Here is a 27,050-nt window from a genome sequence, read left to right on the forward strand (position 1 = left end):
TACACCAATCGATCTACAAATTTTCTTCCTAATCAAAGAAAAGAGAAAAAGAATAAAATAGACAAACCACCTAAAACACCGCAATCAGCCAGAAAACCCACCTCTTCAGACGGCAGATGATCAACACAAACAGAGAAGCAAGGAAACACGAAGATCGAACATGGAAAAAAGCAGAGAAACAAAGAGCAGAGCACAAAACCAAAAAAAAACTATTCAATTTCTAAGACCAGAGCACAAAACCAAGCAAACACCGCCACTTGCAACAGAAACAACACAGTAAAACAGAGTTCTAGAGAGAAAAAAAAACAGAGGACTTCAATTTTACATCGATCGAGCAATCGATCTAGATGAAACCCTAAACCTCGAAGACCAAGATTTCCTAAAACGAAAAATCGAATTAGATGGAACAGCCACATACAAATCATCGAAAAAAATAAGAAAAGATTTGAAAGAAAAAACTCACAGACCTTAATCAGGGGTTTGCAAGGTTGTACAAAAAACCCCTAAAATTCGCACACCAATTTTCCTGAAACAAAAAAACCCAATCAGATTAAACAACCACACTGAAAACACAAATTTTCTTCCCAATCAGAGAAAAGATGATTAAAAAAAAAAAAAAAAAAAGCAGAGAAACCACCTGAAACAGTACAATCAGCCGGAAAAAGAAACTCTTCACACAACACACGATCGATGATTGACGCGGCGAGAGAAGCAGGGAAACACGAAGGGTTAACGCAGGGAGAAAAGCACAGAGAGGAAAGAAAGGAAAAAACGACGGAAGAAAATTGAAGAGCCTTCGAGCACCTTCCTCACCAAAAACGAAAAGGAACGGTGGAGAACTCTTCGAATCAGACTAACGTGTCAACATCGCTTAGAAGCAAACAGGCAGGCACGCGCAGCACCTATGATGAAGGGCAAAATGGCCAATTTACTGCACAATCCCACTAAAGCAGAAAAACCATGAAGAAACTGAGGGACGAAACCGGAACGGCACTGTTAATGAACAGTGTCAATCCGCTGAGCTTTAGTATATATAGAATTTCATTTATCGATTTTTATTTTTGTGTTAAAAAATAGGAAAAAAGCATAGAAAAAATGAGGGATATAGAAAGAAGGGGATGGTGAGAGACATTCTAATTAATGGTATTATAACGAACTATCACGCATTTTTAATCACTAATCCCATATTATATAAATGGTTTGTGGGCACATTTTCATATATGATGATAAAGTGAATGAACAAAATGGTATTACATATGAGTTGAGTTGAGTTGATTGGTCATACATTCTGATTAACCAACCAACTAGTATTACAATTTAATAATATTTCTCTCCAATTAAGAGGTTTCAGATTCAAATCATATGGATGACAATAACGTATTATATTTGTTTGAATTCAATGCGTAATTAGTGATTCCATTTGAGTAGAATATATCGTTGTTACTGCTGTTTGATTGGCGGTACATGCCTATTAGTTAATCAACATGATCCATACATTACGCATACTATACGAGTGATGGCGAAGCCAGAACAAGAGAATTGGAAAAATGCCGTGAAAGATCAATTAGAAGGTTGATTAGTGGCCGCATGATTCTGAATTTTGACAAACAAACCACACAGATGGCTGAGATTGCGCCATGTGTGTAGGCTTGTAGCGTGGTTGACGGGGCTGACCGTGAAGGAGATGGAACAAGCACTAGAAGGCTTGAATTGTCAGCTTCGATTTTCCTCATCCCATTCATTTTTAAATAGTGTCACTTAATACTACGATCTAGTGATATTTCTTCTTACTTGTCAGTGAGAGGTCTTAGCTTCGATTTTCGCTAAAAACGAATTTGAACCACATTATTGCTAACTTATTGTGAACCTAAACCAACTCCCTTCCCTTTAATGTAGATAATATCGTTTAAAAAAAAATAAAAATAAGTAAATAGTAACTTAGTCGCTGCGGAACTTGGTCTGCAAATTTTGTACATATTATTCATACCCTATTTACATTTTTATCTAAATTTGTTTAAATTTGTTTAGCATTAAAATTCTACATAGACTTTTTGATATTTTTCACTTCATTAAAGAGGGTAATTGTCTCTCATGTAGAATTACTTGAACATCCTTGCAATCAAGAATTAAATGATAAATTACACCTGGTCATACCGGTTTGGTGTATATTATGTAGTTTCATTTTCAATTGGTAAAATGAACTTTGAGAGACTACACATATATATAAATTCTTTAAGAGAAAGGATCTCCATTTTTTTTGTAAAACTAGGAATTAGTTGTGGGGTTCACACCATATCGAACTTTAACGATCCAAACTGTCTATTTTTCAAGTTGTACCTTATAGATTATCCTTGCACAATATTAGCCAAATCAGAAATATTTAAGACATCTAATTGGGTTCAAAAAAAATTAACAAATACTTTATTATATAAGAAACAATAAAATTTTATCTTTATAATTAAATAGGCAAATGATTTCGGATTGAATTGAATTTTTGTAAGGATGATCTATGAATCGAGACTTACAAAATAGATGATTCGGATTGTTAAAGTTTGATGTTGAATGGACCCCACACTTAATCCCCGTTTAAAAAAAATAAATAAAGATCCCTTTGCATAACATATATATATATATATATGTGTGTGTGTGTGTGTGTGTAGTTATTAGTGAGATGCTAACTTGTTCATCTCAAACCTTCATGATATTGCTTTTGTAACATGCAAATGAGATGGAGAAGGTCCACTACCAACAACATTAATATTGTTCCTTACTAGGTAATTACCATCTACACAATTCGTCAGGTAAAGATTTTATCACAAAATGTATTAGTATTAGTTAAAGTGGAGTTAGAATATTTAAACTCTTATTTTCTCAGTGATACGATCAATGTGAAATATTTCAACTTATATATTATGCATTAAAATAAGAAGAAAATGTTGAACATGTTTTATGCGGTCGTATGGTTTGGCATGCAAAGACGTGGAAGCTTATAATCCCCTTCGATTTCTAAGACACATGCAGTAGATCCAAACTTACAAATCTGTTTTATTGTGCATTTCATGCCAATCATGGACGGAGAGAGGTAAGGCCCAGTGGGGCACATGCCCCCTCTCATCCTATTTTTTATTTTATAAAAATTCCAAATTATTCAATTAATCATTTTTATTTATTTATTTTTTTTTTTGCTTTGCAGATTATTCAGTTAATCATATTAAAATAGTGAAAATCCTCTTTTAGTTTTTAAATGCCCCTCTATCTTGTATATTTTTCTCACGCAATAATGTTTAAACTTTGTTGAGTTTCATGTATTTGGTTAATTAGTACAAATGAGCATTAGATTGTCAACAATTAAAGACAAAATTAGACAATAGAGTAATAAAATTAGGCATTTTGTAATTAATTTTTTTAGCATTTGTAAAAGAACTAGCTTTATTTGTCCAAAAAAGGAGCTCAAATTTTTTAAAATGCCCCCTCTTAGTTAAATTTCTAGCTTCGTCCTTGATGCCAAGACTGTCTTTGTACGTATTTATCATTAAACCTCACAAGTCAAAAAAATGTTTGTTTTTCATCTGGAATCTTTCTATTTTCATACTATTTTGGGGAATAAAAAACATGATCTGACCGAAAATAAAACCCAAGACTCTTTGTATGTATTTGTCATTAAACCTCACAAGTCACAAATTTTTTTGTTTTTCATGACGAAAGACCCAAAAACTTTTTAGGAGCTAGTTCGAGACTAACTTATTGGTGAGTTCGATAAATTTTAGGTTAGAATCTTTTTAATAAAAAATACGTCTTAGATTAGAATTTTTTTTAACGGCGAGTTCGATACTAATTTACTTTTCTTAGTGTAAATAAATATATCAGTGTACAGAAAAATATAACCAAAACGCAATGGAAAAGGATTTTTTTTTTTTTTTTTTTGTATGGGGGTGGGGTGGGCTTTTGTTGCAGTAGAGTAGAGTTCAGCTCTGAAACGCATGTACTAACTTATGCATAATGCAGTAGTTGTATTGTACCCAATTGAAAACTATTTGGTCTTAGAACTAAAACCCTTTGAGCAGAGGTGCTTCTTGAAACAAGGATGAAGCATGAAGGGAAATCTATAAGTATGAAAGATCAAACTTTGCAATGACTTATAAAGAGAGAGACCACTTTTTATTCTGAATTAATTTTGCGGTAGGACCTCAGCTTCTTCTAGAATCTCGAAAGCTCGGCCAAACGAGCAGACAAATGGAACATTTGAAAGCACCAGAGCCGAAAGAATCAATCTAAGCTCTAGAACCAGAGCCTTAAAAGCCAAAATTAGCTAACACATTCGTAGTTAAGTTCGCTTCACCATACAAACGCATTATATGTAGAATGAACACATATGGTGATGACAAAAGAGAATACAGACGCCTGCAATGCATATAAAACACTGCTGATGTTAATTCATCTATATGGCCCTAAGTAAGTGAGAACTACTATTCAGTAGCTCAAAGAAAACCAAGAATTAACTTTGAAGGCAAGTGGCAGATGTCTCACCGGATAGAGCATTTATCTTCAATTTACTATGTTCTAGAGTTAAATTCTTACCCTTTAGTTTAGATGAATTTAGTGTAAATTATTCCATCATTTGGCAAAATTTTTTGAAGAAGCATATAACCAAAATACGTCATGATGCAACGGATTTTCATGCCTTAAAACCACAACCTATTATGGGGCTCATAGTGGAAATATTTGCAACTAATGGCATGGAACTTTATCCCCAATAAACTTCATGAAACTAGGTTAATTTATACCTATAGGCAGAAAATTAGTTTCTAGTACTAAATTTTATTTCTCAAGAGTACCTTCATGAAAAACTTCAACACCTATGGGCAGATGAAGCTTTCACCACTCTTATGAAATAAAACCCATACTATGCCATCATAATTAAACTAAAAGAAACAATCCACACATGCAGGCTGAAGATTATCGCTTTTATTCTAATTAAGATGCAATGTTGATCGAAGTAACTCAAAAATCATAGTCCCATCATCAACTAAGCCTCTACGACTTGCTTAGTTGACAAGACATTGATCAACTCTGCCTTGAAACAATACAAGAAGTCACATGGATTAATTAACTATAAGTGACAACTTTATTATAACCTGATTCGAGCTTTGAGTCTTGCCAACAAATGGCACTAATTCCTTCATGACTCCCTTTGACATTAAATTAATCTCAAAAAACCTGACAACATACTTAAAAGAGATTAATCACATATAGAACAAGTTTTATTCCACCACAAGAATGTCAATACTTATCATTATGGAGTCAATTACTTAAATTATAAATACTTTATGTAATGTGAGAGAACAATACATTCCTTTAATTTAAAAGCTAAAACGCTGAAATGTTTTCTTAGTCAAACAAGTTCCTTTCCTTTTATATGTTTCTTCCATAGTACAAGACTCCTAAAACATTAGCATAAAAAATGTGCATTAGCCTTGTATATACCAAATTAATAAAGAACAACCAAAATTCTTTTCTTCCAAAAGAAACATCTCCAATACATGCCATACATTAGCCTTGAATAATTTCTTTTCTTCTCCCCTTATGGCACAAAACAATTGACTGATCAAAACATTGTTTAAATTCTTTAGGCATAAGAAAAACCATAAACAATAATACATGTTTGAAAATTCATGCTTATCAATTAAGTCACATGCTTTGAATGAAAATGATCATTGTCACACAATTATTACAAACCTCATTCATTTGTACAATGTCCTGTTCTTGCCACTGAATGCTTTCTGTCATTCTCAGTCAATCCATAAATCATTCAACAATTTTCATAGTTAACTAGTCACGTATATTTAAATGACTACCGAAAAGGAATAGCAAACTTGTGGACAAGACTAATTGATTAGTCATGCAGATTCCGTACGAGTTAATATCACCAAGACCATAAGCAACACATACACTGCACAACTACTGCTTATCTACCAAATTATACATATATTTGTGTCCTTTTCAAGCTTAAAGCAACATATGACCACCCAATCCTTATTTAAAAACACGTCATATGTCCGTTTTGCTACATGTTTGCAAGTTTAAAATTTAATCCATATTGATTACTACCCACAGCAATCAATGACATGACAATTCAATTCAGTCTATATATATGTCCCAAACCTGACGAATTTTATTTACCCATGGAGATAAGAGGCAATAAGGATTTGGGGTGTTTTCCACAACCTGTCCGTGAGGCATCTATGGGGGTGCTTAGTGTCCCCTTTGCGTCTGTCCACCCTGGAAACTGCAGCCGGAGCTGATGAGGCCAGCCAATCGCTCACTCATGTACAACTAACAAAATAGCCATTAACAAACAAGATATATATGCACATTTATATGTATGCTTTAAAAATTCAACTTTTCGCAAACACACTAATTTCCACAGATTTGGGCTATTCGTCAAGGAGCCCCATCTAAAACTTTAACATTTGGAGCAAAATTACTTAACGATCTGCTGCTAGTTAAAAGAAACTGTAAAACACTTGGACCCAAAAAAAAAAAAAAAAAAAAAAAAAAATCAGGGTACCAAGATTTCATATGCCTTCACAAATAGGCACTTATTTATATGCAAGATTCTAAAAGACGCTAGGCGCTAGTTCAGAGGCAGGTTGGGGCCTAGGGTCTATGGGGCTAGGCAGGGTCTAGGTGGGAGTCTAGTCAGATTAGACGGATTTAAGTAAATATATATATATATATATCTTTTGTATCTTAGTGAATTTGGTCGTATGAAATATAAGTTCAAATAATCACAAGTATGTATTAATTTATAAAATATCTTTTAGAGATCATATTAATTTATTTTGAATTTAAAGAGAAATGAAAGTGTCAAATATGTGGGTATGAAAAGAAAAGTGGAAGATTGGGACGCATAAAGATGGTCAACATCAGCCTGACAATCCATTTTTTTGTTTTTTAATAAGAAAAAAACAATAGCACTTGATACTATGGACCGACAGCCTTTTTTTTTTTAAAAAAAGTCAAACAACTTATGCTAACTGTCTAAACTTGAGTGGACGGAAACCAAAAAAATAAATTAAATTAAATAGTTTGAGAGTGGTCACGTGGGTGTGGAAGGAAGAGAGAGAAACTAATTTTCTCTCATCTTCTTCCTCTTTGCAAGAACATAGACCAGAAGCTCAAGAAGTCCAGAAAAATCAAAACACAACTGATCTGCATTCATCATTTCTCAATTTTGACAACAGAAAAAATTGAAATTCCTAGACCGCCTGGGCCACCCAGTCACCCGCCTAGGCTACCCAAGGGCTGGTTAGGCCGCCTCGGCACCTGCCTAATTTCTGTCCTGATTTTGCTCCCGATTATACATTAATCGTGGCAGTTGGCCACTGCCCAGCGCCTAGGTGCTACCTAGGCCGATTTTTAGAACATTGTTTATACGTATGTAATAAATTTACTAAATCTACCTAGTCCGCTAGGCCCCCGCTTAGGCGCTTTGCCTCAACCCAACCTGCCGTCCGACTAGCGCTTAACATTTTTTTTAACCTTGATTACCAGTGATTAATTAAACTTCATTAACGTAAAAGTGTATACTTGTCACTTCACCCTTAGTTGTTTTTGTGTGAAATATTTTATTGTATTTGGTTATCTTTTCAATCTCATCATTGCATGCATGTTAGGATCAAGTTCCTTAATACGCAGGAGATTAAGGTGAACGAGATGTGGTAATTATCATTCAAGCTCAAGGTGATTGACGACGAGTTCAAAGTTCTTTTAGATTCATTGGCTTCAAGGAACCTTCGTTTCTTTCAGTTTTTGCAACTTGGGTTTATTATGTTATAATTTCATATTTTTGTTTGCAAGCATCCTCTTATATATATATTGGGTTCAGATTCTTCGTTTGTATTAAATCTTGTATTTACTCTTTTCATATGAAGTATATTGTCTTTTTTAACAAAGAACTTTGAGCGAAATAAAATAATAACATATATATATATATATATATATATATATATATATATATATTCCTTTATTTGATCTTGTCATTCATATTACAAATTCTTGACATCATCAATGTGTCAAGATATTCATGGTATTTATTCTTCTCCATTATTTGCTACGTAAAGAGAGAGATATGATCTATATGTAAATCCCATTGCATTACATGCTTATGGGCAGAATGTAATGACGTAGTCAGGTCCGCCATTGCAGGTGAATGTGCTGCTTTTATCATCGTAAGCGTAGCTATAAGCTTGTGGGCACTGATCCTTAAAGATCTTAGAGTACTCTGTGGGAGGACATGTCCCCGGTTGATCATTAGGCGGAGAGCAGCAGTACTTCGGCTCGCCATACGCCACACAAGCGCTTTTGCAACTGATGACACTTCCATCACCCGATTTTACTTGGAATTGAGTTGGGCACGCCGCGTTAACATTCGCAGGGCAAGTCGAGGCCTTGCACTCGCCGGTGCCGCCTTGTGGAGCAACGGACATGGGCAAGTTGAAGCCGTCAACAAGGCTAACATCGTAAAAATCTTGACCCCCGTTTTCTGCGATTGTGATTTCTACTAAAGTTGCTGGTGTAGCTCCGCCTGCGCCGTTGCATGCAACCTGGCCAGAGCCACATTCTGCAGTTTCACAAGAGAATTTTCCAGCGGCATCTGTGGAGCATCTAGTTCGAGCCCAGAAGCGACCAGACCATGGGGATGGAGCGTCCACTGACTGGCTAGCTTTGGATGCTAGTTCAAACCCGGTGGATGGTAATTGAGGTTTTTGGCCACCGGTTAGGGTTGCTGGCCAGACAGTGTCAGGGCAGTTGTTTGTGAAAGTGATTTTCGCTGCATGTGCATCTGCATTTATATTCAACATAGTAGATGCTAAGAATATTGATACAGAAAATCTTACATACTATTGTAAAATATATCAAATTAATAATAAATAAATAAATAAATAAACAATTTGAATTCATTTTAAGAACTTTTTCATAACTAATCAGTAATTTTATTATAAATATACTTTGATGATGATTCATCTAATCTCATGATCTCATCATCACATTGGCCGGCTCACTTCTATGTACCCGCATTACTCATCATCAATCGTTATTCTCTTTTATACTCTTTACCGTCACTTTTAACATTGTTGCAATATAATGTGGACCAACCCCCCTCTAATATTTGCATCCGGCAGGCATGCATATTAGAACTAACACGAAACAAAATAGAAAAGAAATAAATAAGAAGTTTGTATAATAATACCTGAGAAGAAGAGGATGGCCAAGGTGAGGCCGAGGAGGGAAGCTACTTGGCTCTTCATCATCGCCATTGAATATATCTTACGTGCCTGCTCGTTGCTAATTAACTTGAACTTATGATTTGATGATAAACTTAGGAACCAAGGGGGGCTTTTTATAGGCTTATAGCGTACCTAACCTGTTAGATATTTTGCATGAGTAGTAATTGCGGGCCTATGTTCGACTGTGACTCGTAAAACGAACGCGTAAACTAATAAATAGACTAGGAATAGTATTTAGTATTTGGTCTTGGACTGGTCTAGGTATCATCCTTGACATACAATAACTAACAAATTCAGCTTTAATCCGTAAAACTAACCACCGTTTAGTAATTATTTCATTTTTCGATTTTTATTTTTGTGTTAAAAAATAGGAAAAAAAACATAGAAAAAATGAGGGATATAGAAAGAAGGGGATGGTGAGAGACACTCTAATTAATGGTATTATAACGAACTATCACGCATTTTTAATCACTCATCCCATATTATATAAATGGTTTGTGGGCACATTTTCATATATGATGATAAAGTGAATGAACAAAATGGTATTACATATGAGTTGAGTTGATTGGTCATACATTCTGATTAACCAACCAACTAGTATTACAATTTAATAATATTTCTCTCCAATTAAAAGGTTTCAGATTCAAATCATATAGATGACAATAACGTATTATATTTGTTTGAATTCAATGCATAATTAGTGATTCCATTTGAGTAGAATATATCGTTGTTACTGCTGTTTGATTGGCGGTACATGCCTATTAGTTAATCAACATGATCCATACATTACGCATCCTATACGAGTGATGGCGGAGCCAGAACAAGAGAATTGGAAAAATGCCGTGAAAGATCAATTAGAAGTTAGTGGCCGCATGATTCTGAATTTTGACAAACAAACCACACAGATGGCTGAGATTGCGCCATGTGTGTAGGCTTGTAGCGTGGTAGACGGGGCTGACCGTGAAGGAGATGGAACAAGCACTAGAAGGCTTGAATTGTCAGCTTCGATTTTCCTCATCCCATTCATTTTTAAATAGTGTCACTTAATACTATAGTCTAGTGATATTTCTTCTTATTTGTCAGTGAGAGGTCTTAGCTTCGATTTTCGCTAAAAACGAATTTGAACCACATTATTGCTAACTTATTGTGAACCTAAACCAACTCCCTTCCCTTTAATGTAGATAATATCGTTTAAAATAAAATAAAAATAAGTAAATAGTAACTTAGTCGCTGCGGAACTTGGTCTGCAAATTTTGTACATATTATTCATACCCTATTTACATTTTTATCTAAATTTGTTTAAATTTGTTTAGCATTAAAATTCTACATAGACTTTTTGATATTTTTCACTTCATTAAAGAGGGTAATTGTCTCTCATGTAGAATTACTTGAACATCCTTGCAATCAAGAATTAAATGATAAATTACACCTGGTCATACCGGTTTGGTGTATATTATGTAGTTTCATTTTCAATTGGTAAAATGAACTTTGAGAGACTACACATATATATAAATTCTTTAAGAGAAAGGATCTCCATTTTTTTTGTAAAACTAGGAATTAGTTGTGGGGTTCACACCATATCAAACTTTAACGATCCAAACTGTCTATTTTTCAAGTTGTACCTTATAGATTATCCTTGCACAATATTAGCCAAATCAGAAATATTTAAGACATCTAATTGGGTTCAAAAAAATTAACGAATACTTTATTATATAAGAAACAATAAAATTTTATCTTTATAATTAAATAGGCAAATGATTTCGGATTGAATTGAATTTTTGTAAGGATGATCTATGAATCGAGACTTACAAAATAGATGATTCGGATCGTTAAAGTTCGATGTTGAATGGACCCCACACTTAATCCCCGTTTAAAAAAAAAAATAAAGATCCCTTTGCATAACATATATATATATATATATATATATATGTGTGTGGTTATTAGTGAGATGCTAACTTGTTCCTCTCAAACCTTCATGATATTGCTTTTGTAACATGCAAATGAGATGGAGAAGGTCCACTATCAACAACATTAGTATTGTTCCCTACTAGGTAATTACCATCTACACAATTCGTCAGGTAAGGATTTTATCACAAAAAGTATTAGTATTAGTTGGAGTGGAGTTAGAATATTTAAACTCTTATTTTCTCAGTGATATGATCAATGTGGAATATTTCAACTTATATACTATGCATTAAAATAAGAAGAAAATGTTGAACATGTTTTATGCGGTCGTATGGTTTGGCATGCAAAGACGTGGAAGCTTATAATCCCCTTCGATTTCTAAGACACATGCAGTAGATCCAAACTTACAAATCTGTTTTATTGTGCATTTCATGCCAATCATGGACGGAGGGAGGTAAGGCCCAGTGGGGCACATGCCCCCTCTCATCCTATTTTTTATTTTATAAAAATTCCAAATTATTCAATTAATCATTTCTTTTTTTTTTTTTTTTTTTTTTGCTTTGCAGATTATTCAGTTAATCATATTAAAATAGTGAAAACCCTCTTTTAGTTTTTAAATGCCCCTCTATCTTGTATATTTTTCTCACGCAATAATGTTTAAACTTTGTTGAGTTTCATGTATTTGGTTAATTAGTACAAATGAGCATTAGATTGTCAACAATTAAAGACAAAATTAGACAATAGAGTAATAAAATTAGGCATTTTGTAATTAATTTTTTTAGCATTTGTAAAAGAACTAGCTTTATTTGTCCAAAAAAGGAGCTCAAATTTTTTAAAATGCCCCCTTTTAGTTAAATTTCTAGCTTCGTCCTTGATGCCAAGACTGTCTTTGTACGTATTTATCATTAAACCTCACAAGTCAAAAAAATGTTTGTTTTTCATCTGGAATCTTTCTATTTTCATACTATTTTGGGGAATAAAAAACACGATCTAACCGAAAATAAAACCCAAGGCTCTTTGTATGTATTTGTCATTAAACCTCACAAGTCACAAAATTTTTTGTTTTTCATGACGAAAGACCCAAAAACTTTTTAGTAGCTAGTTCGAGACTAACTTATTGGTGAGTTCGATAAATTTTAGGTTAGAATCTTTTTAATAAAAAATACGTCTTAGATTAGAATTTTTTTTTAACGGCGAGTTCGATACTAATTTACTTTTCTTAGTGTAAATAAATATATCAGTGTACAGAAAAATATAACCAAAACGCAATGGAAAAGGATTTTTTATTTTTTTTGTATGGGGGTGGGGTGGGCTTTTGTTGCAGTAGAGTAGAGTTCAGCTCTGAAACGCATGTACTAACTTATGCATAATGCAGTAGTTGTATTGTACCCAATTGAAAACTATTTGGTCTTAGAACTAAAACCCTTTGGGCAGAGGTGCTTCTTGAAACAAGCATGAAGCATGAAGGGAAATCTATAAGTATGAAAGATCAAACTTTGCAATGACTTATAAAGTGAGAGACCACTTTTTATTCTAAATTGATTTTGCGGTCGGACCTCAGCTTCTTCTAGAATCTCGAAAGCACGGCCAAACAAGCAGACGAATGGAACATTTGAAAGCACCAGAGCCGAAAGAATCAATCTAAGCTCTAGAACCAGAGTCTTAAAAGCGAAAATTAGCTAACACATTCGTAGTTAAGTTCGCTTCACCATACAAACGCATTATATGTAGAATGAACACATATGGTGATGACAAAAGAGAATACAGATGCCTGCAATGCATATAAAACACTGCTGATGTTAATTCATCTATATGGCCCTAAGTTAGTGAGAACTACTATTCAGTAGCTCAAAGAAAACCAAGAATTAACTTTGAAGGCAAGTGGCAGATGTCTCACTGGATAGAGCATTTAACTTCAATTTACTATGTTCTAGAGTTAAATTCTCACCCTTTTAGTTTAGATGAATTTAGTGTAAATTATTCCATCATTTGGCAAAATTTTTTGAAGAAGCATATAACCAAATTTTTTTAATTAGATGGTCGAATTTTGGCATTATTATCCAAGAGTAGTGTTATCCGTACACCCTTTTTTAACTTTTCACACATCTCTCTCAAGTTTTATTTGTCGGATTGAATGTATTGAAGAAGATCAATGACAACAAGGATATGTAAGAGATAAAACTGGGTATGTAAATTGCACTTTCCTTATCCAAATGAGTGGCAAAGTTTGATCCAACTAAAAAAGTCTGAGGATTTAACGGAGTCGGGCAATAAGAAGTAATGATTGCTCCACCAAATTAAAAGAACATCTTGGAAAGACCTTATGTACCGTTATCCCTAACTTTCTAATCATTTGAAAGATACTGGCCTATTATGTATGAATGTTTTTGTAGAAAACACCTTTTTTTTTAATTTTTTTTATTTTTTATGTAGGAATACTTTTGTGACAAGCGTATCGAAATTTCAAAATTTTTTATGTGAGAAATTTTTTTTACTTATAAATAGAAAGTCTTAATTCGATTCTTGTAATTAATAAGTTCACTACCAAATTAATACGACAAAATTATTATGTGGCTTAATTCAAAATTTTATCCCTTAATATAAATATATTATTGTATTAAAGAAATTCAAGTTTTTTCGACACTTGAAATCACTATTTTACGAATTGATTTTGCAATTTCTCCTCACAAAAACATTAAAAGTGTTGTATGACTTAACAAATCATTTTACATTGAATGTTCTAAAAAGCTTGTAACTTAGTTAGTTAAGAGCATTCATCTCTACACTTGAGATTTAAGTTCGATTTGCCCTTCTCAATACTTCAACAAAAAATAGTCAATCTTATATTTGACTTAGGAATTTCTTCTTTATATTATTATTAGGGTAAATCTCAGTTTACTACCCTCAAGTTTCGTGATTTTCAACATTTAGTACATGAAGGTTTTTTTTATCCCAGATTCATACCTAAAGTATTAATTTTGAGACAATTTGATACATCTGTTAGTCTGGCTGTTAAGTCTTCCGTTAACTAATGACGTGATGCATGTGAATAAACTGAGCGTCAAGTATCAATATGAGCCCACATGAATATTAAAAAATTAAAAATTTAAAAAAGGTTTTCTTTTTCCCTGCAAACCCAATCTGTCTCCTACCTCACCCCCATCTCCCCCAACCCCTACCTCCCTTGTCCCTTCCTTCTCCCTCCCTTCTCCCTCCCTTCTCTCCTCCGCACCCACCCATCCGCTCTCTCCCTTCTCTCCTCCTCTGCACCCACCCATCTGCTCCCCTCCCTTCTTTCTCCTCCACCTTCTTCACCTCCACCCTTTGCAAAAACCTAAAAAAGAACAACGTCAATAGATTGGTTATATCAACAACCATATGCTGTCTCACTTGCCGACATATGTAAGCAAAACAAAACGGGAAAGATTACATCTTGGATATTCCATCATTTGGCAATCGAAATCATACAAAACAGAAGTAAAATGTCGCTAATAAGCATGTATTCAGCTAACCCAGAAGACAAAGAACTGAAACTTACGTTTTATTCTACATTTTTTCTCACCTTTTCTTGTTCGTAATTTCTCGGCAACCAAACAGATGAACAAAGAGTCCAAGCGACAGGAACGAGAATGTCTGACTGAGAAACCAAACGCAGATCTGATTGTGACAGTAAGCAACACCGACGACTACGACAACACCAAAAGAAAGAAATCACGCAATAAAGAAATCAAGGCGGTGACGCAACGCGTTTTGGTGACGAGTTATGAACTGTAAGACCCATTAATCAAATCAAGCACCCCCAAATCCTTAATCTTCCGATTAAAAAATTGAACTTTGAATTCCTGCGGGTCAGCAGCTTCACATCCTTTTCCTTCCCACCAAACACCCACGATTATTTAAAAAAAATAAAATCAAAACTTTCTGGGGTCCCAAAATCTGAGGAACCTGAATCTGAAACTGATCCGGAGCAGCTCCGGTTAGCGAGCCACCCGAGGAGAGAGAAGAATCGAAGCGCTGAAGCAGAGGACCCACCATGTGTCGGTGCCGCCGCCGCCAAAACCCAGAAGCAGACCATCAGCATTCTCTCCTTCGAGGTCGCCAATGTCGTGTCCAAGACCGTCCACCTCCACAAGTCCCTGATCGACTCTGAGATCTCGAAGCTCTAAAACGAGATCTTGACGTTCAGAAAGAAGATTGCAGGAAATGGAGGGGGCGACGACAGCGAGGAGTCCGGAGGAGAGGAACACAAGGTTAGAGAACATGTGCTGGCGGATTTGGTGGAATTTGAGGGTATTGATTTGGGATTGAGCTTCTTCAATTGATGTTCTTGGTGGAATTAGAGGTGGATTTTGGTTTGGTCCTTGGAAGAAGACGGATTGAAGTTTTTTTTTTTTTTTTTTTTTCATATATATATTTTTTAATACTCACGTGAGTGAGGTCCAATCATTATTTATATGAATGCCATATCATCAATTAACGAAAAACTTAACAGCCAGATTAATAAATGTATAAGACTGTTTCAAAATTTACACTTTAAATATGATTCTAGGACGAAAAAAATTTATATATCAAATATTGAAAAACACGAAACTTAAAAGTAGTAAACTGAGATTTACCTTTATTTTTAAAATAAAAATATTATTAATATGTACGATGTATGTCTTATTTTAGTTTAAATAAAATTAAAAACAAGTTGTGAAGTAAAAAATATTTGAAAGCAACATTCAAAATGCGGGAAGAAAAGAATAAAATAGATGGGTGGCTGGTGGCGTCTGGCGGGTGGCGGTAGTTCCAATATCAGTCAATCATCAGGAATTGGAATAAGGACAGAACCAAAGCCAGTCCTTCCTCTTTTCGCTTTCTTCCCTCTTTAAATCGGGAAAAAGTTAAAACTTTCTGACAAATTTCAAAGTTTGCTCTGCCCCTGCCTTCGAAGCAAAAATATCACTCTTCCAAAAATAACAGTCCCTCCCTTATGCACCTCAATTATTTGGAAGTTATTTAAATCTTAATCTCATGCTTTCTGTCTCTCAGAATATAAGGATAATATATACATATATATATATATATGAAGATTGTTAATTTTAGTTGCTGAATTTACATGCATTTTGTTGAGAGTCTTAATCTCGCGTCGGAGAAAAAAAGAACCTTGCATGTGCTTATAAATAGTTGAAATTCTTACAATTGATGAAGTGTGTTTAATTAGATTCTAGTTTTTGCTTAGATTTTTATTCAAACTTGAAGAATAAAGTTGTATGGATTTTTGAAGAAATTGACAGAAATTGTGGTGCATGATGAATAGAGTGGTAAACAGCTGAATGTGATTAGAGGAGAGTTTGATAACAGAAGAAGATTTACAAAATCCAACAATCTGTACGAAGAAGGCGCATAGGTAGGCGTGGATATCAGGTATTGGCTATTGGGGATGCGGAGAATAAAAAATATACAGAAGTGATGAGAGAATTGGAACTTGTGAGACAGGAACTAAGCATGCTTAAGCTTGATATGGCGTCGGTTTTAGAAGAGAAATCGCGGGCAGAGAAGCAAACTGAGGCCTCAAATGCAAAGATGATGTTTTATACAAGTTCAGTGGAAGCAATCAGGAACGAGATTGAAGAAGCAAATGAAGAGCAAGTGCTAGCTGAGTTGGCCCGGATTGAAGCTGCAAGAGAATTTGGAGATATAGAAGCTGGGAGAGAAATGGAAGCCAATCAATTCTCATTGGCTGTGGAAGAAACCAGAAAGAAAATGAGAGATATTGTTGAAGAGGTTGATTACTCGGAAGAGCTTGAAACCAAGTTAGCTGTCACAATATCTGATATGGATGTGTTGCAGAATGATTCAAAGGATTGACAGCTTGAGTCGGTCAGAACCCAGGTTTGGAAAGAGGACTTGGAAGGCTCAGAGCTGATACAGTCAGTTACCGAATAAATTGAGGCGGCAAAGACAGAATTTGCTGCAGTAAAAAAATGAGCTTAAGCATGTAAGAGACAAGACAGCTCGGTTAAGGAAGACAGAAGAGAAATCGGATTTGAGTGTTCAAAATCTCAACTCAAAGCTTCTCCGAGCAAAAGTCAAGTAGGAAACTGTATCTGCATCCGAAGAGAAAGCAAAATCTATCGCATCCAATCTATCTCTGACTTTTGACAAGCTCAAGACAGAAGCAGAAGCTGCAAAGAAAGAAAAGGAGCTTGTCTGCGAAGAGACTGCAAGCATCAACTCCGAAATTATGAAAATGGAACCAGAGATAGAATCAACCGAGGAAAAGTTACCGTCTACAACGCAAGAGCTCAAAACAGTCAAATCATCTGAAGCTGTAGCGCTTGAAAATCTCGAAACTCTGATTGAGAACACCGTACAAGCTACAACTTTTCAGTCGCAGAGTAGTTCTTCAATTACCATATCCAAGTTTGAACACAAGTACCTAACTGGACTTTGATGTCCCATCATGTATGACGTAGTCTTCGGTGGCGGTTAAAAGCGGTGTTCTAAGCTCGGCGTCGGACGCTAGTGCTCGGTCTGAGGCCTCTCCGTGCTTGATTTAAAGTCGCCGACCCGTACTTTCTTTGTTTAGAGACTTTGAGCTCGTCCTAGAGCCTCTATGTTTTTTTTTTAAGGATTATCTATTTGGGTCTAATACAGAAAATTGGGTCCTATTGATTTATAATGGATTTGAAAAGAGTCTTGTATTAACATAAGTTACGTAGTCCACTTTCTAAAGATGTATATTACATTTTCCAATGAAGATAAATATTTTACGTCTTTTTATTAAAGAGCTTTTCGGGCAATAAGTAATGTAAAATGTTCATTTCAAGGCGTTATAGAATATTAGACTCATTGTTACTTGTAAGTCTTATGTTCAACACAATAAATAATGAGTTTGATACTAAATTATTTTTGCAGACCCATTATGCATGTTTAAAGCAAAAAGTGGGGGTAAATTATTAAACTTATCTGTAATTACCATATTATCAATGACTATGAAGTGATTAATTAAACTCAATTAACATAAAAAAGGCATGCTTGACATTTCACCCTTACACTATGTTTGGATTAGGGAAATAAATTTAAAATTTTGACAGAAGTTAGAATTTATAAATTGACATACATTAATTTTCTTGTTTGGATTCATAAAAATAGAAATTTAAAATTTTTCCCTGGAAAAAAAACTTGAAATTTGGGACCTTCAATCCTCAAGTTTAAATTCCATTGAAATAGGTGGCGTTTTAAATTTCTATGAGCAAGAGTTTAAAAATAACATAATTCGTATTCAAATTTTATTATTCTTTTAGGTTAATCAAATAAGAAAATTCACAAATTCTAGAAAATAAAATTCCGTCATTTTAAAATTCTTGAATAATCTTAAATTTTCTCATCTAGACAGAGTGTTAATTCTTTTTGTGTGAAATATATATATATGAGAATGTTCTGTGTGATTATTATACTTGGTTATCTTTTAAATCTCATCATTGCACGCCTATTAGGGTTGAGTTCCTTACGTATGCAGGAGATTAAGGTGAATGAGATTGTCACTACTATGTTTAACATTTAGCGCGACGATCACAAATTGGTTGTGCAAAGCGTATTTTCGTCGCACAAACGTTTGCGCGATGAAAACTTCGTCACGCATAATGCGTTGTGCAAAAATCGTGAAGAAGGACTTCACGCAACAAATGAAGACATTGCTAGCAGACAATAAGGGGCAATGGTTTTGCATTCATCACACAAAATTTTTAGGATTGGCTATATTTGTCGCACAAAATGCTAGGATACATACATGGGACAACTAATCTTCGTCTCTAAAATTAAATTGCAATTTTTTTTAATTTATTTATTTTGTTTTGGTTTTAATTTTGTAATAAAATAATAAAATAAAATTGCAATTAAAAATGTAATGAAGAGAAAAATAATTTATTTAAAATAAAAATAAAATGTATGTACAATGAAAAAGTTTAAAAAGTACGGGAGTAAAAAACTAAGAAAAGAAGTGGAATAATTTACAAGGTCGTCATTCGCAGGCGATTGGAAAGCTTGGGGCAAGAAGGTCTCAAGGTTGAGGACGGGCTTAGAGGTCGAAGGGGTGGAGTTTTGGGCATGCTCAAGTTAGAGCGGCTCAAACGTTGACGGGGGACAAATATCTGGGAGATGAATGCTGGACTGACTAAGGGCTTGTATGATCAGTGACATATGGCTCTTATATGATGTGAGCTTAGTCCTAAGGCTGGCCACCTCTGTTGTCAAAGATGTGACCTCGCCCTTCGACTGCAAGGATGAAGACTCTCTGGGTTCCCGCCGCTGGGCATTCCCCATCCCCCTACAATACGTCTCTGCCCTCCTCTCGAGAGTCTGATCCAAAGTGTCTGTAAGTATTTGAAATCCCGCATCCTTGGGGGGATCTATAGACTCAATCAGAGTCTCGGGAGGAAGCTAAGAGGTGGACTCTTGAAGAACCGATTGCCTATTCTCCATCATTGTCGCCTGTGTAATATAACATGAAATATTAACAATAACATTGAAATAATAGCCATGATACATGAATGCATAAGATAGTAATTACAATTGAAGAATACTTACATGAAGGGACTTAGCCAACTCATCCCTAAGTCGAACATAAATGTCTGCAAAGAAATGGATCTCCGAGAATTTTGAACCCCCCCCTGAATAGAACAAGCTAAGAAAATTGTTAGTACAAAAAAAATAATATTATTGACATATTAAAAATGGAATATGAAAAGCTTTATTATTTCCAGCTGCTGCGTCTTTATCCTATATAAGAAGGGCCTCAAACCCGAATGGTGGAGAATAGTCTTCTTCTCTTGATTGATCTTATTGGATTTTGCCTTCTTCTGTGATACGCTCCAACCCATATGTCCAAATGACACCTAGATGGTACGTGCTGGCTGACACCCAAAGGTGACGAAAGCCATGAATGAATGAATATGCGAAAAATATGGAAGGATAAGTAACCAAAATTAGGCAACAACAATAATCACAAGGAATTTATAAACATGAAGAGGCAATTATAACAATAATCCAATTTAAACATGAACAAGACAAAGTATCCAACAATAAAAAATCTAAATAAAGATGTGTGGATATGTTCAGAGCATACCACTAAATGAAAATGCCAGAGAAAGGTCAGGCATTAAGTAACAATGATCATAAAAGGAGGCCATACGAGGGATGTAAGGTCATTGGTAGGGAAATGCCTCAATGCTCGGGTCGTAGTCCTGTTCATTATATCTTGAGGGGGCGCAAAATAAAAAGGTGAGTGGACCATAATTTATATTAATACTAATAATAGGAAAACCATTTTATTGCGGAACATACTAGCCCCCTGTTTTGAAAACATATATAATACTACATATAGTAAGTTTTCTGAAAACTCTAGCTGCCATGAAATCATTTGTAAATAAGTATGAGTAAAACCATGCTCAATAACAGTGATATCATCGTCCGAAGGCAAACATATAAATCTCAACAATACTGTACTCTTTAGGGGTATCATAGTCGCCCAAAGGCAGTACCTGTCCATCACCCAAAGGTGAAGCTATACGACACTGGTTTACGCCAGTGAAGAAACATGGTAGGCCCCATCACTCGAAGGTGAAACTGTACGACTCCAAGTTACGCTTGAGAAGAAATATATATTATCACACACTAACACTAGCCCCCGGGCTAGTGAAGCTGATGGTATATCATTAATATCATCAACTCCTCATTCGCCCGAAGGCAGTACCTGTCCATCACCTGAAGGTGAAGCTGTACAACACTGGATCACGCTAGTGAAGAAACATGGTAGGCTCCATCACCCGAAGGTGAAGCTGTACGACTTCGGGTTACGCTGGAGAAGAAATATATATAACTATCCTCAACTGTGCCCTAAGACCATAGCCATCTACATACCCGTGTTATGTGGATGAGCTGTATGATAACCCCCTAGATAAGCACCAAAAACATATCTCAAAAATCTCATATCCAAATCCGAAGCTCACAAGCTCAAAGCCTCATTTCATAAATCCAAGATAATTCACATTCGTAAAGCCATAGAATTCTATATATGAAAATCCCATATGTCATAACCTTTAGTAAAACATAAATTCGATAAATCATCAATATGTATAAAAACAATTTTGATAAATCATAAATCCTTCATAAAGCATAAATTCAACAATCTGTAAATCATATCATAAAATGTAATTAATCCATGAAATATGAAATGCACGTGAGCCTAATATTTTATAAAAACATGCAATTTAAGAAGGATCCACTCACAAGTATTCCACTACCAAAGAGCCGCTTGAACTAGGGAGGACTGAATCATTTCCAATCGATGCACCTAAACATAAATGAAGACCATTTAATAAAACTCTACTAAAACGGTAGAATTTAGGAAAACAGACAACGAATTTGGATTCGAGACGTTGAATAACCTAATGAGGGACCTCAGATACCTCTACCCGTTGCCGCACACGTTACCACGGGGCCACCGTGGAGAACAGTACCTCCAATGGAGACGCGTGTGCTCCACGCATGCCCACACACCTACCGTGGAACTGGGTTTCAAACTTGGGCTTGGTCAAATCTGGGCTTGGGTTGCTGGTTTAGGCTGGTTTTAAGATTGGGTTTGGGCCTATGTTATAGGGTAAAGAGGTTGGGCCTGGTTTTGGTTTGGGCTTGGGCTATATAGGCACAAAGTTTGGGCCGGGTTTTGGATTGGGTCTCTGGGTAATGGGTCGGATCGACCTGGTTTCAGGCCATGGCTTCAGCCGGAATTAGAGTAGAACGCCCCGTTCTCCATTCGAGCTTGATTTTACACCATTTTCATTTATTCAAAATTCAAAATGAAGATACAAAGATAAAGAATAAGAGTATACCAAGATGAGATTAAATCCAGGTCGGGATCAGCCGGAAAATGGCCTACAACTCATGATCCTTCGTTGGAAAACTAGGAGAATGATTCCCAAGTTGGTTTCTGCGTCAAATGTCACCAAAATGTTTCAAAAACTACCTAAATTTACTCCTTAACATGATCTACGAATATTTAGAGTTGTTATCAAGCTTACCTCATCGGAAAATGGCGAGAACTCGTCGGATTTACTTTTTGCACAGTGAAGGTATTGTGCAATGAATGAGAGAAAGAGAGAGAAGTAAGGGGTTCTCCTCGTTCTGGGCACGTAGAACTCATAGGGGAAGAAATGGTGGTGGTGTAAGGGTCGTTGGAGGGAGAAAGGCCGGTGAGGGTGGTCTCGGTGGCTGTTCTCGGAAAGGGTTTGAGGTGTGGGTGAGAGAGAGACAAGGATAGAGTAAGAGTGTTCTAGAGAGAGGCTTCACAGGTGGGGAAGAAAACACCCCATAAATGGGGTGGGGAAATGCCATGTGTCAGCCATGTAGAGGCCCAAAGTGGAGAAATATCTTTACTAGTGAATTTACCAAAATGCTCTTGTCGTTCAAAAATTTGTAAAAGCGTCATTTTAGCTCCGAATTCGGTTCCATTCATGCCTACGCATTCGCATCGACGAGAGCTATGAAAATAAAATAAACAAAAAATTCTAATACGTCAACGGACGAAAGTCAACGAAGGTCAACTTTTCCGTCATTAGGGGTATTTTTGTAATTTTAACTAATTAAAATGAAATTTCCGAAATGGGTTGTTACATTCTGTTATACACAGAATGAATGTATTAGTTGTAATTTAAATGACATATAAAAAAAATCAATAAACATTAATAAGAAAAGTATAATACTTTTAGACTTAATAAAAAAAAATACCACATAGTCGGGCTCCTGAAAATGACTGCACAGCCACACCTAATTTTCTTCTTGGTCCTCGAACTCCTTCGGGCAACCCTCCTCAAGAGCAACCTACCAATCATTAAATGTCTGAAAATATTGGTACAAGTCAATTAAATGTCACATTTTTTTTTTGTAATATACCTCTGTGTGTTTTATACTACCTGTGTCATGGATAAATTGTATTATCTACCTATCACACATTATTGATAATCTATCTCAAGTTAATTGTGTTTATCTACCTGTATCATAGGTTATCTTGTTCTATCTACCTTATACCATGGATTAATAGTGCACACACACATTAGTTCTTGATATTTTAATTCAAATTAAAAGTATTTATCTACCTATACCATAGGTTTTTGTACATTGCTTATATTACAGGTTTTTGTTCATAGTCTACCTATATCACAGGTTTTTGTTCATAGGTTTTTTATATATCATTCATTTCAACTTAAGTCGTGGGTTTATAGTCATACACATGAACTCACTTTTAAATTTTTTTCCTTAAATTGTGGCTAGACTGAGGAATTCGAAGATTCAAATTTGAGTAAATAATGCATAAATTAGGAAATTTAAATATATATTTATTTTTACTATAAAGGCAAAATGGGAATAAGATGAGATCAATTAGACCTAAACTGATAAGAACATCTAACTAGACTCAATCCAAAAGTAACTGATTTTTTTGGACCTGGATCTAAATGCCCCTTATTTTTTTGTTAAAAATAAGAGAACAACATAGAAGAAATGGGGGATATAGAAAGAAGGGGATGGTTAGAGACATACTTTTTTTTAATGGGGTTAACGTACTGTCACACAGTTTTAACCACTAATCCCATATTATATAAATGGTTTGTGGACACATTTTCATATATGATAAAGTGAATGAACAAAATAGTGTTATATATGAGTTGATTGATTATATAGTCCGATTAACCAATCAACTAGTACTACGGTTCAGTAATATTTTTCTTTAATTGAAAGGACTCAGATTCGAATCACATAGATAACAAGGAAGTATTATATTTGTTTGAGTTCAATATGTAATTAGTAGCTGACACGTTGTATCCCTAGCCCAATCCTAATTTCCATCCGAGTAGAATATATAGTTGTCACATCTGTTTGATTGGTAGTACATGCCTATTAGTTAATAAACATGATCCATAAATTACGCAACCTATATGAGTGATGGCAAAGCCAGAATAAGAGAACTGAAAAAGTGCCATGAGAGGTTGATTAGTAGTCGCATGATTTTGAATTTTGACAAACAAGCCACAGAGATAGTTGAGATTCCGCCATGTGTATAGGTTTGTTGCGTGAAATACTGGCCGGGCTACCGTGAAGGAGATGGAATAAGTACTAGAAGGCTTGAATTGTCAGCTTCGATTTTCCTCATCCCCATCCATTTTCAATAGTAACTTAGTCGCTGTGTGACTTGGTCTGCAAAGTTTTTCTTTTCTTTTGACTTTTTGATATTTTTCACTTCATTAAAAGGGTGATTGTCGCTCATATATAAAAAGTAAATCAAATTTCAATTTGTAGGGAACAAATTCCACATGTCCGTAGAATTACTTGAACATCCTTACAATCAAGAAATGATAAATCAGACCTGGTCGTACCATTGAAGATATATAGACTTATATTACGTAGTTTTACTTTTAATTACATTAAGTTTTATTTTTAATGATAAAACCATCGCCCCATATCGTACCGTATATGTAATAAAATGAAGATTTAGAGACAATACATGTGTGTGTGTAGTTATTAGTGAGCCGCTAATTCGTTCCTCTCAAAATTTCATTATATTCCTTTTGTAACATGCATATATTGTCTCCTACTTAGTAATTACTGCCTGTAGAATCCGTCAAGTGTGAGTTTTATCATAAAATACCTCAGTATTAGTTGGTGTGAAATTGTATTTCAAAATATATACTAAGTAAATAAAATAAGAAGAAAATGTTGATTATGTTTTACGCGGTCGTATGGTTTGGCATGCAAAGACGTGGTAGCTTATAATCCCCTTCGATTTCTAAGATACATCCAGTAGATCCAATCTTACAAAATCTGTTTTATTTTGCATTTCATGCCAAGACTGTCTTTGTATGTTTTTATCATTAAACCTCACAAGTCACAGAAATGTTTGTTTTTCATCCGGAATCTTTCTATTTTCACATTATTTTGCGGAAGGGAGAAATACATTCTGACCAAAAATACATTATTTTCACATTATTTAGTGTAAATAAATATATCGCTGTATCCAAAAATATAACCACAAACTCAATGAACATGAAATATTTGTTGGGGGGGGGGGTTGCTTTTGTAACAGTAGAGTAGAGTTCAGCTTTGAAACGCATGTACTAACTTATGTATAATGCAATAGTTGTATTTGGAGAAATTTGAGGTTCCACGATAAAATCAATTGGCAATATGGGAGGAGGGATGGTGGAACCTCAACTTTCTTCATGGTATCAGAGCAGGATGACCCACATGTAAAGCCCAACGCCCACACGTGCTCTACGTCATCCCGTTTGTGTTGTCCACGTGTTAGGCTTGAAAATTCACTATCCGTAAAGATCGGGGCATGTTGAGAATGTATCCCACATTGATGAGAGGAGGGACATTTCATGTGCTTATAAGTAGCTGGATTACTCTCCATATTGCCCAGTTGATTTTATGATGAAACCTCAACTTTCTTCAGTACTGTACCCAATTAAAACCTATTTGACAATGGTCCTTGAACTAAAACCCTTTGAGCAGAGGTGCTTCTTCAAACAAGCACGAAACGTGAAGGGAAATCTATGAGGATGTGAAAGGTAAGGTCACACTATGGAGAATGACTAAGCTTTGCAATCACTTATAAAATGTTAGACCACTCCTCTTATTCTGAATTAATTTTACGGTATAACCTCAACTTCTTCTAGAATCTCAAAAGTACAAACAAACAAGCATATGAATGGAACATTTGAAAGCACCAGAGCCGAAAGAATCAATCTAAGCTCTGGAGCCAGAGTCTTAAAGCCAAAATTCGGTAACACATTCGTAGTTAAGTTCCTTCACCATATATATAAACACATTATATGTAGAATAAACACATATGCTGATGACAAAAGAGAATAAAGATGCCTGCAATGCATATAAAGCACCGCTCATGTTAATTCATCTATATGGCCCTAAGTGAGAACTACCATTCAGTAGCTCAGAGAAAACCAAGAATTAACTTTGAAGTCAAATGGCAAATTGTATTAATAGATATACCATTTTTCTTCAATTTATTATGTTATAGATTTAAACTCTCTTATCCTTTAATTTAGACAAATTTAGTGTAAATTATTCTATCATTTGACGAAATTTTTTGAAGAAGCGTATGACTAAATTTTTTTAATTAGATGGTCGAATTTTGGAATTATTATCTAAGGGTGCTATCCGTACACCCTTTTTACTTATCACACATCTTTCTCAATTTTTGGTTATCGGATTAAATGAATTGAAGAAGATCAATAACAAAAAATAGTAAGAGTATATAAGAGGTAAAACTAAGTGTGTACACTTTCCTTATCCAAATGAGTGTTCCGAGTCTGGTCCAACCAAGAAAATCTGTGAGTATGTGTTTAACAGAGTCGGGCAAGAAGAAGTAATGAATTCTCCACCATATAAGAACATCTTGGAAAGCCTATGGTACCATTATCCCTAATTTTCTAATCATTTGAAAGATTTTAACTGGCCCATTCTGTTTGAATGTTTTTGTAGAAACACTTTTTTTTTCAATTTTTTATTTTTTATGTGGGAATACTTTTGTGAGAAGCGTATCGAAATTTCAATGCATTTAGCGTTCCAGTTTAGTGATACTTATTTTCACTTATAAATAGGAGGTCTTAATTCAATTCTCATAAATAAAAAGTTCAGTACCAAATTATTGCGACTACCTTATTATGTGGCTTTGATAGGGATTTTTACCACCTGCGAAAGTGGGGATGAAAACACTTAAAAAATACTTGCAAGAGTACAAGGTTGTCGTAGTATAGAAGTTCAAGCAAGGTCGTTTTCCACAAGAATTGAATG

The 27,050-nt window shown here is 35.0% G+C and overlaps 1 protein-coding gene, 2 long non-coding RNA genes and 1 pseudogene across 4 annotated transcripts; 1 reads left to right on the forward strand and 3 right to left on the reverse strand.

The window, feature by feature from the left end:
• Positions 1-462: 462 nt before the first annotated feature.
• Positions 463-988, reverse strand: LOC125477131. Its single transcript, XR_007258319.1, has 2 exons — positions 638-988; positions 463-526 (listed from the first exon to the last, which is right to left on the reverse strand). It is a non-coding gene; the product is annotated as an uncharacterized LOC125477131 (long non-coding RNA).
• A 7,019-nt stretch (positions 989-8,007) lies between these two features.
• LOC125477130 (thaumatin-like protein 1b) lies at positions 8,008-8,879 on the reverse strand. The gene has a single exon (XM_048584023.1). The coding sequence runs from the start codon at positions 8,862-8,864 to the stop codon at positions 8,166-8,168; it is 699 nt and encodes a 232-aa protein (XP_048439980.1). The 5' UTR covers positions 8,865-8,879; the 3' UTR covers positions 8,008-8,165.
• Positions 8,880-15,861: 6,982 nt separating this feature from the next.
• Positions 15,862-18,113, forward strand: LOC125477129 (annotated as a pseudogene).
• A 1,021-nt stretch (positions 18,114-19,134) lies between these two features.
• Positions 19,135-22,509, reverse strand: LOC125477167. 2 transcript variants are annotated; one of them, XR_007258339.1, is made up of 5 exons: positions 22,262-22,509; positions 22,073-22,170; positions 21,471-21,534; positions 19,770-20,438; positions 19,135-19,673 (listed from the first exon to the last, which is right to left on the reverse strand). It is a non-coding gene; the product is annotated as an uncharacterized LOC125477167 (long non-coding RNA). The 2 variants fall into 2 exon arrangements; XR_007258338.1 differs by having other exon boundaries at positions 19,770-21,534.
• Positions 22,510-27,050: the final 4,541 nt, after the last annotated feature.

Source organism: the organism of the source record quoted next, unplaced genomic scaffold (assembly GCF_019419815.1).
Source record: "Pyrus x bretschneideri cultivar Hongxiangsu unplaced genomic scaffold, Pyrus_bretschneideri_v1 Contig20, whole genome shotgun sequence".
NCBI lineage: Eukaryota > Viridiplantae > Streptophyta > Magnoliopsida > Rosales > Rosaceae > Pyrus > Pyrus x bretschneideri.

What these genes read in the sequence shown, in the direction of transcription:
- LOC125477130 (XM_048584023.1), bottom strand. Translation starts at nt 8,864, where the DNA reads ATGTTGAATATAAATGCAGATGCACATGCAGCGAAAATCACTTTCACA.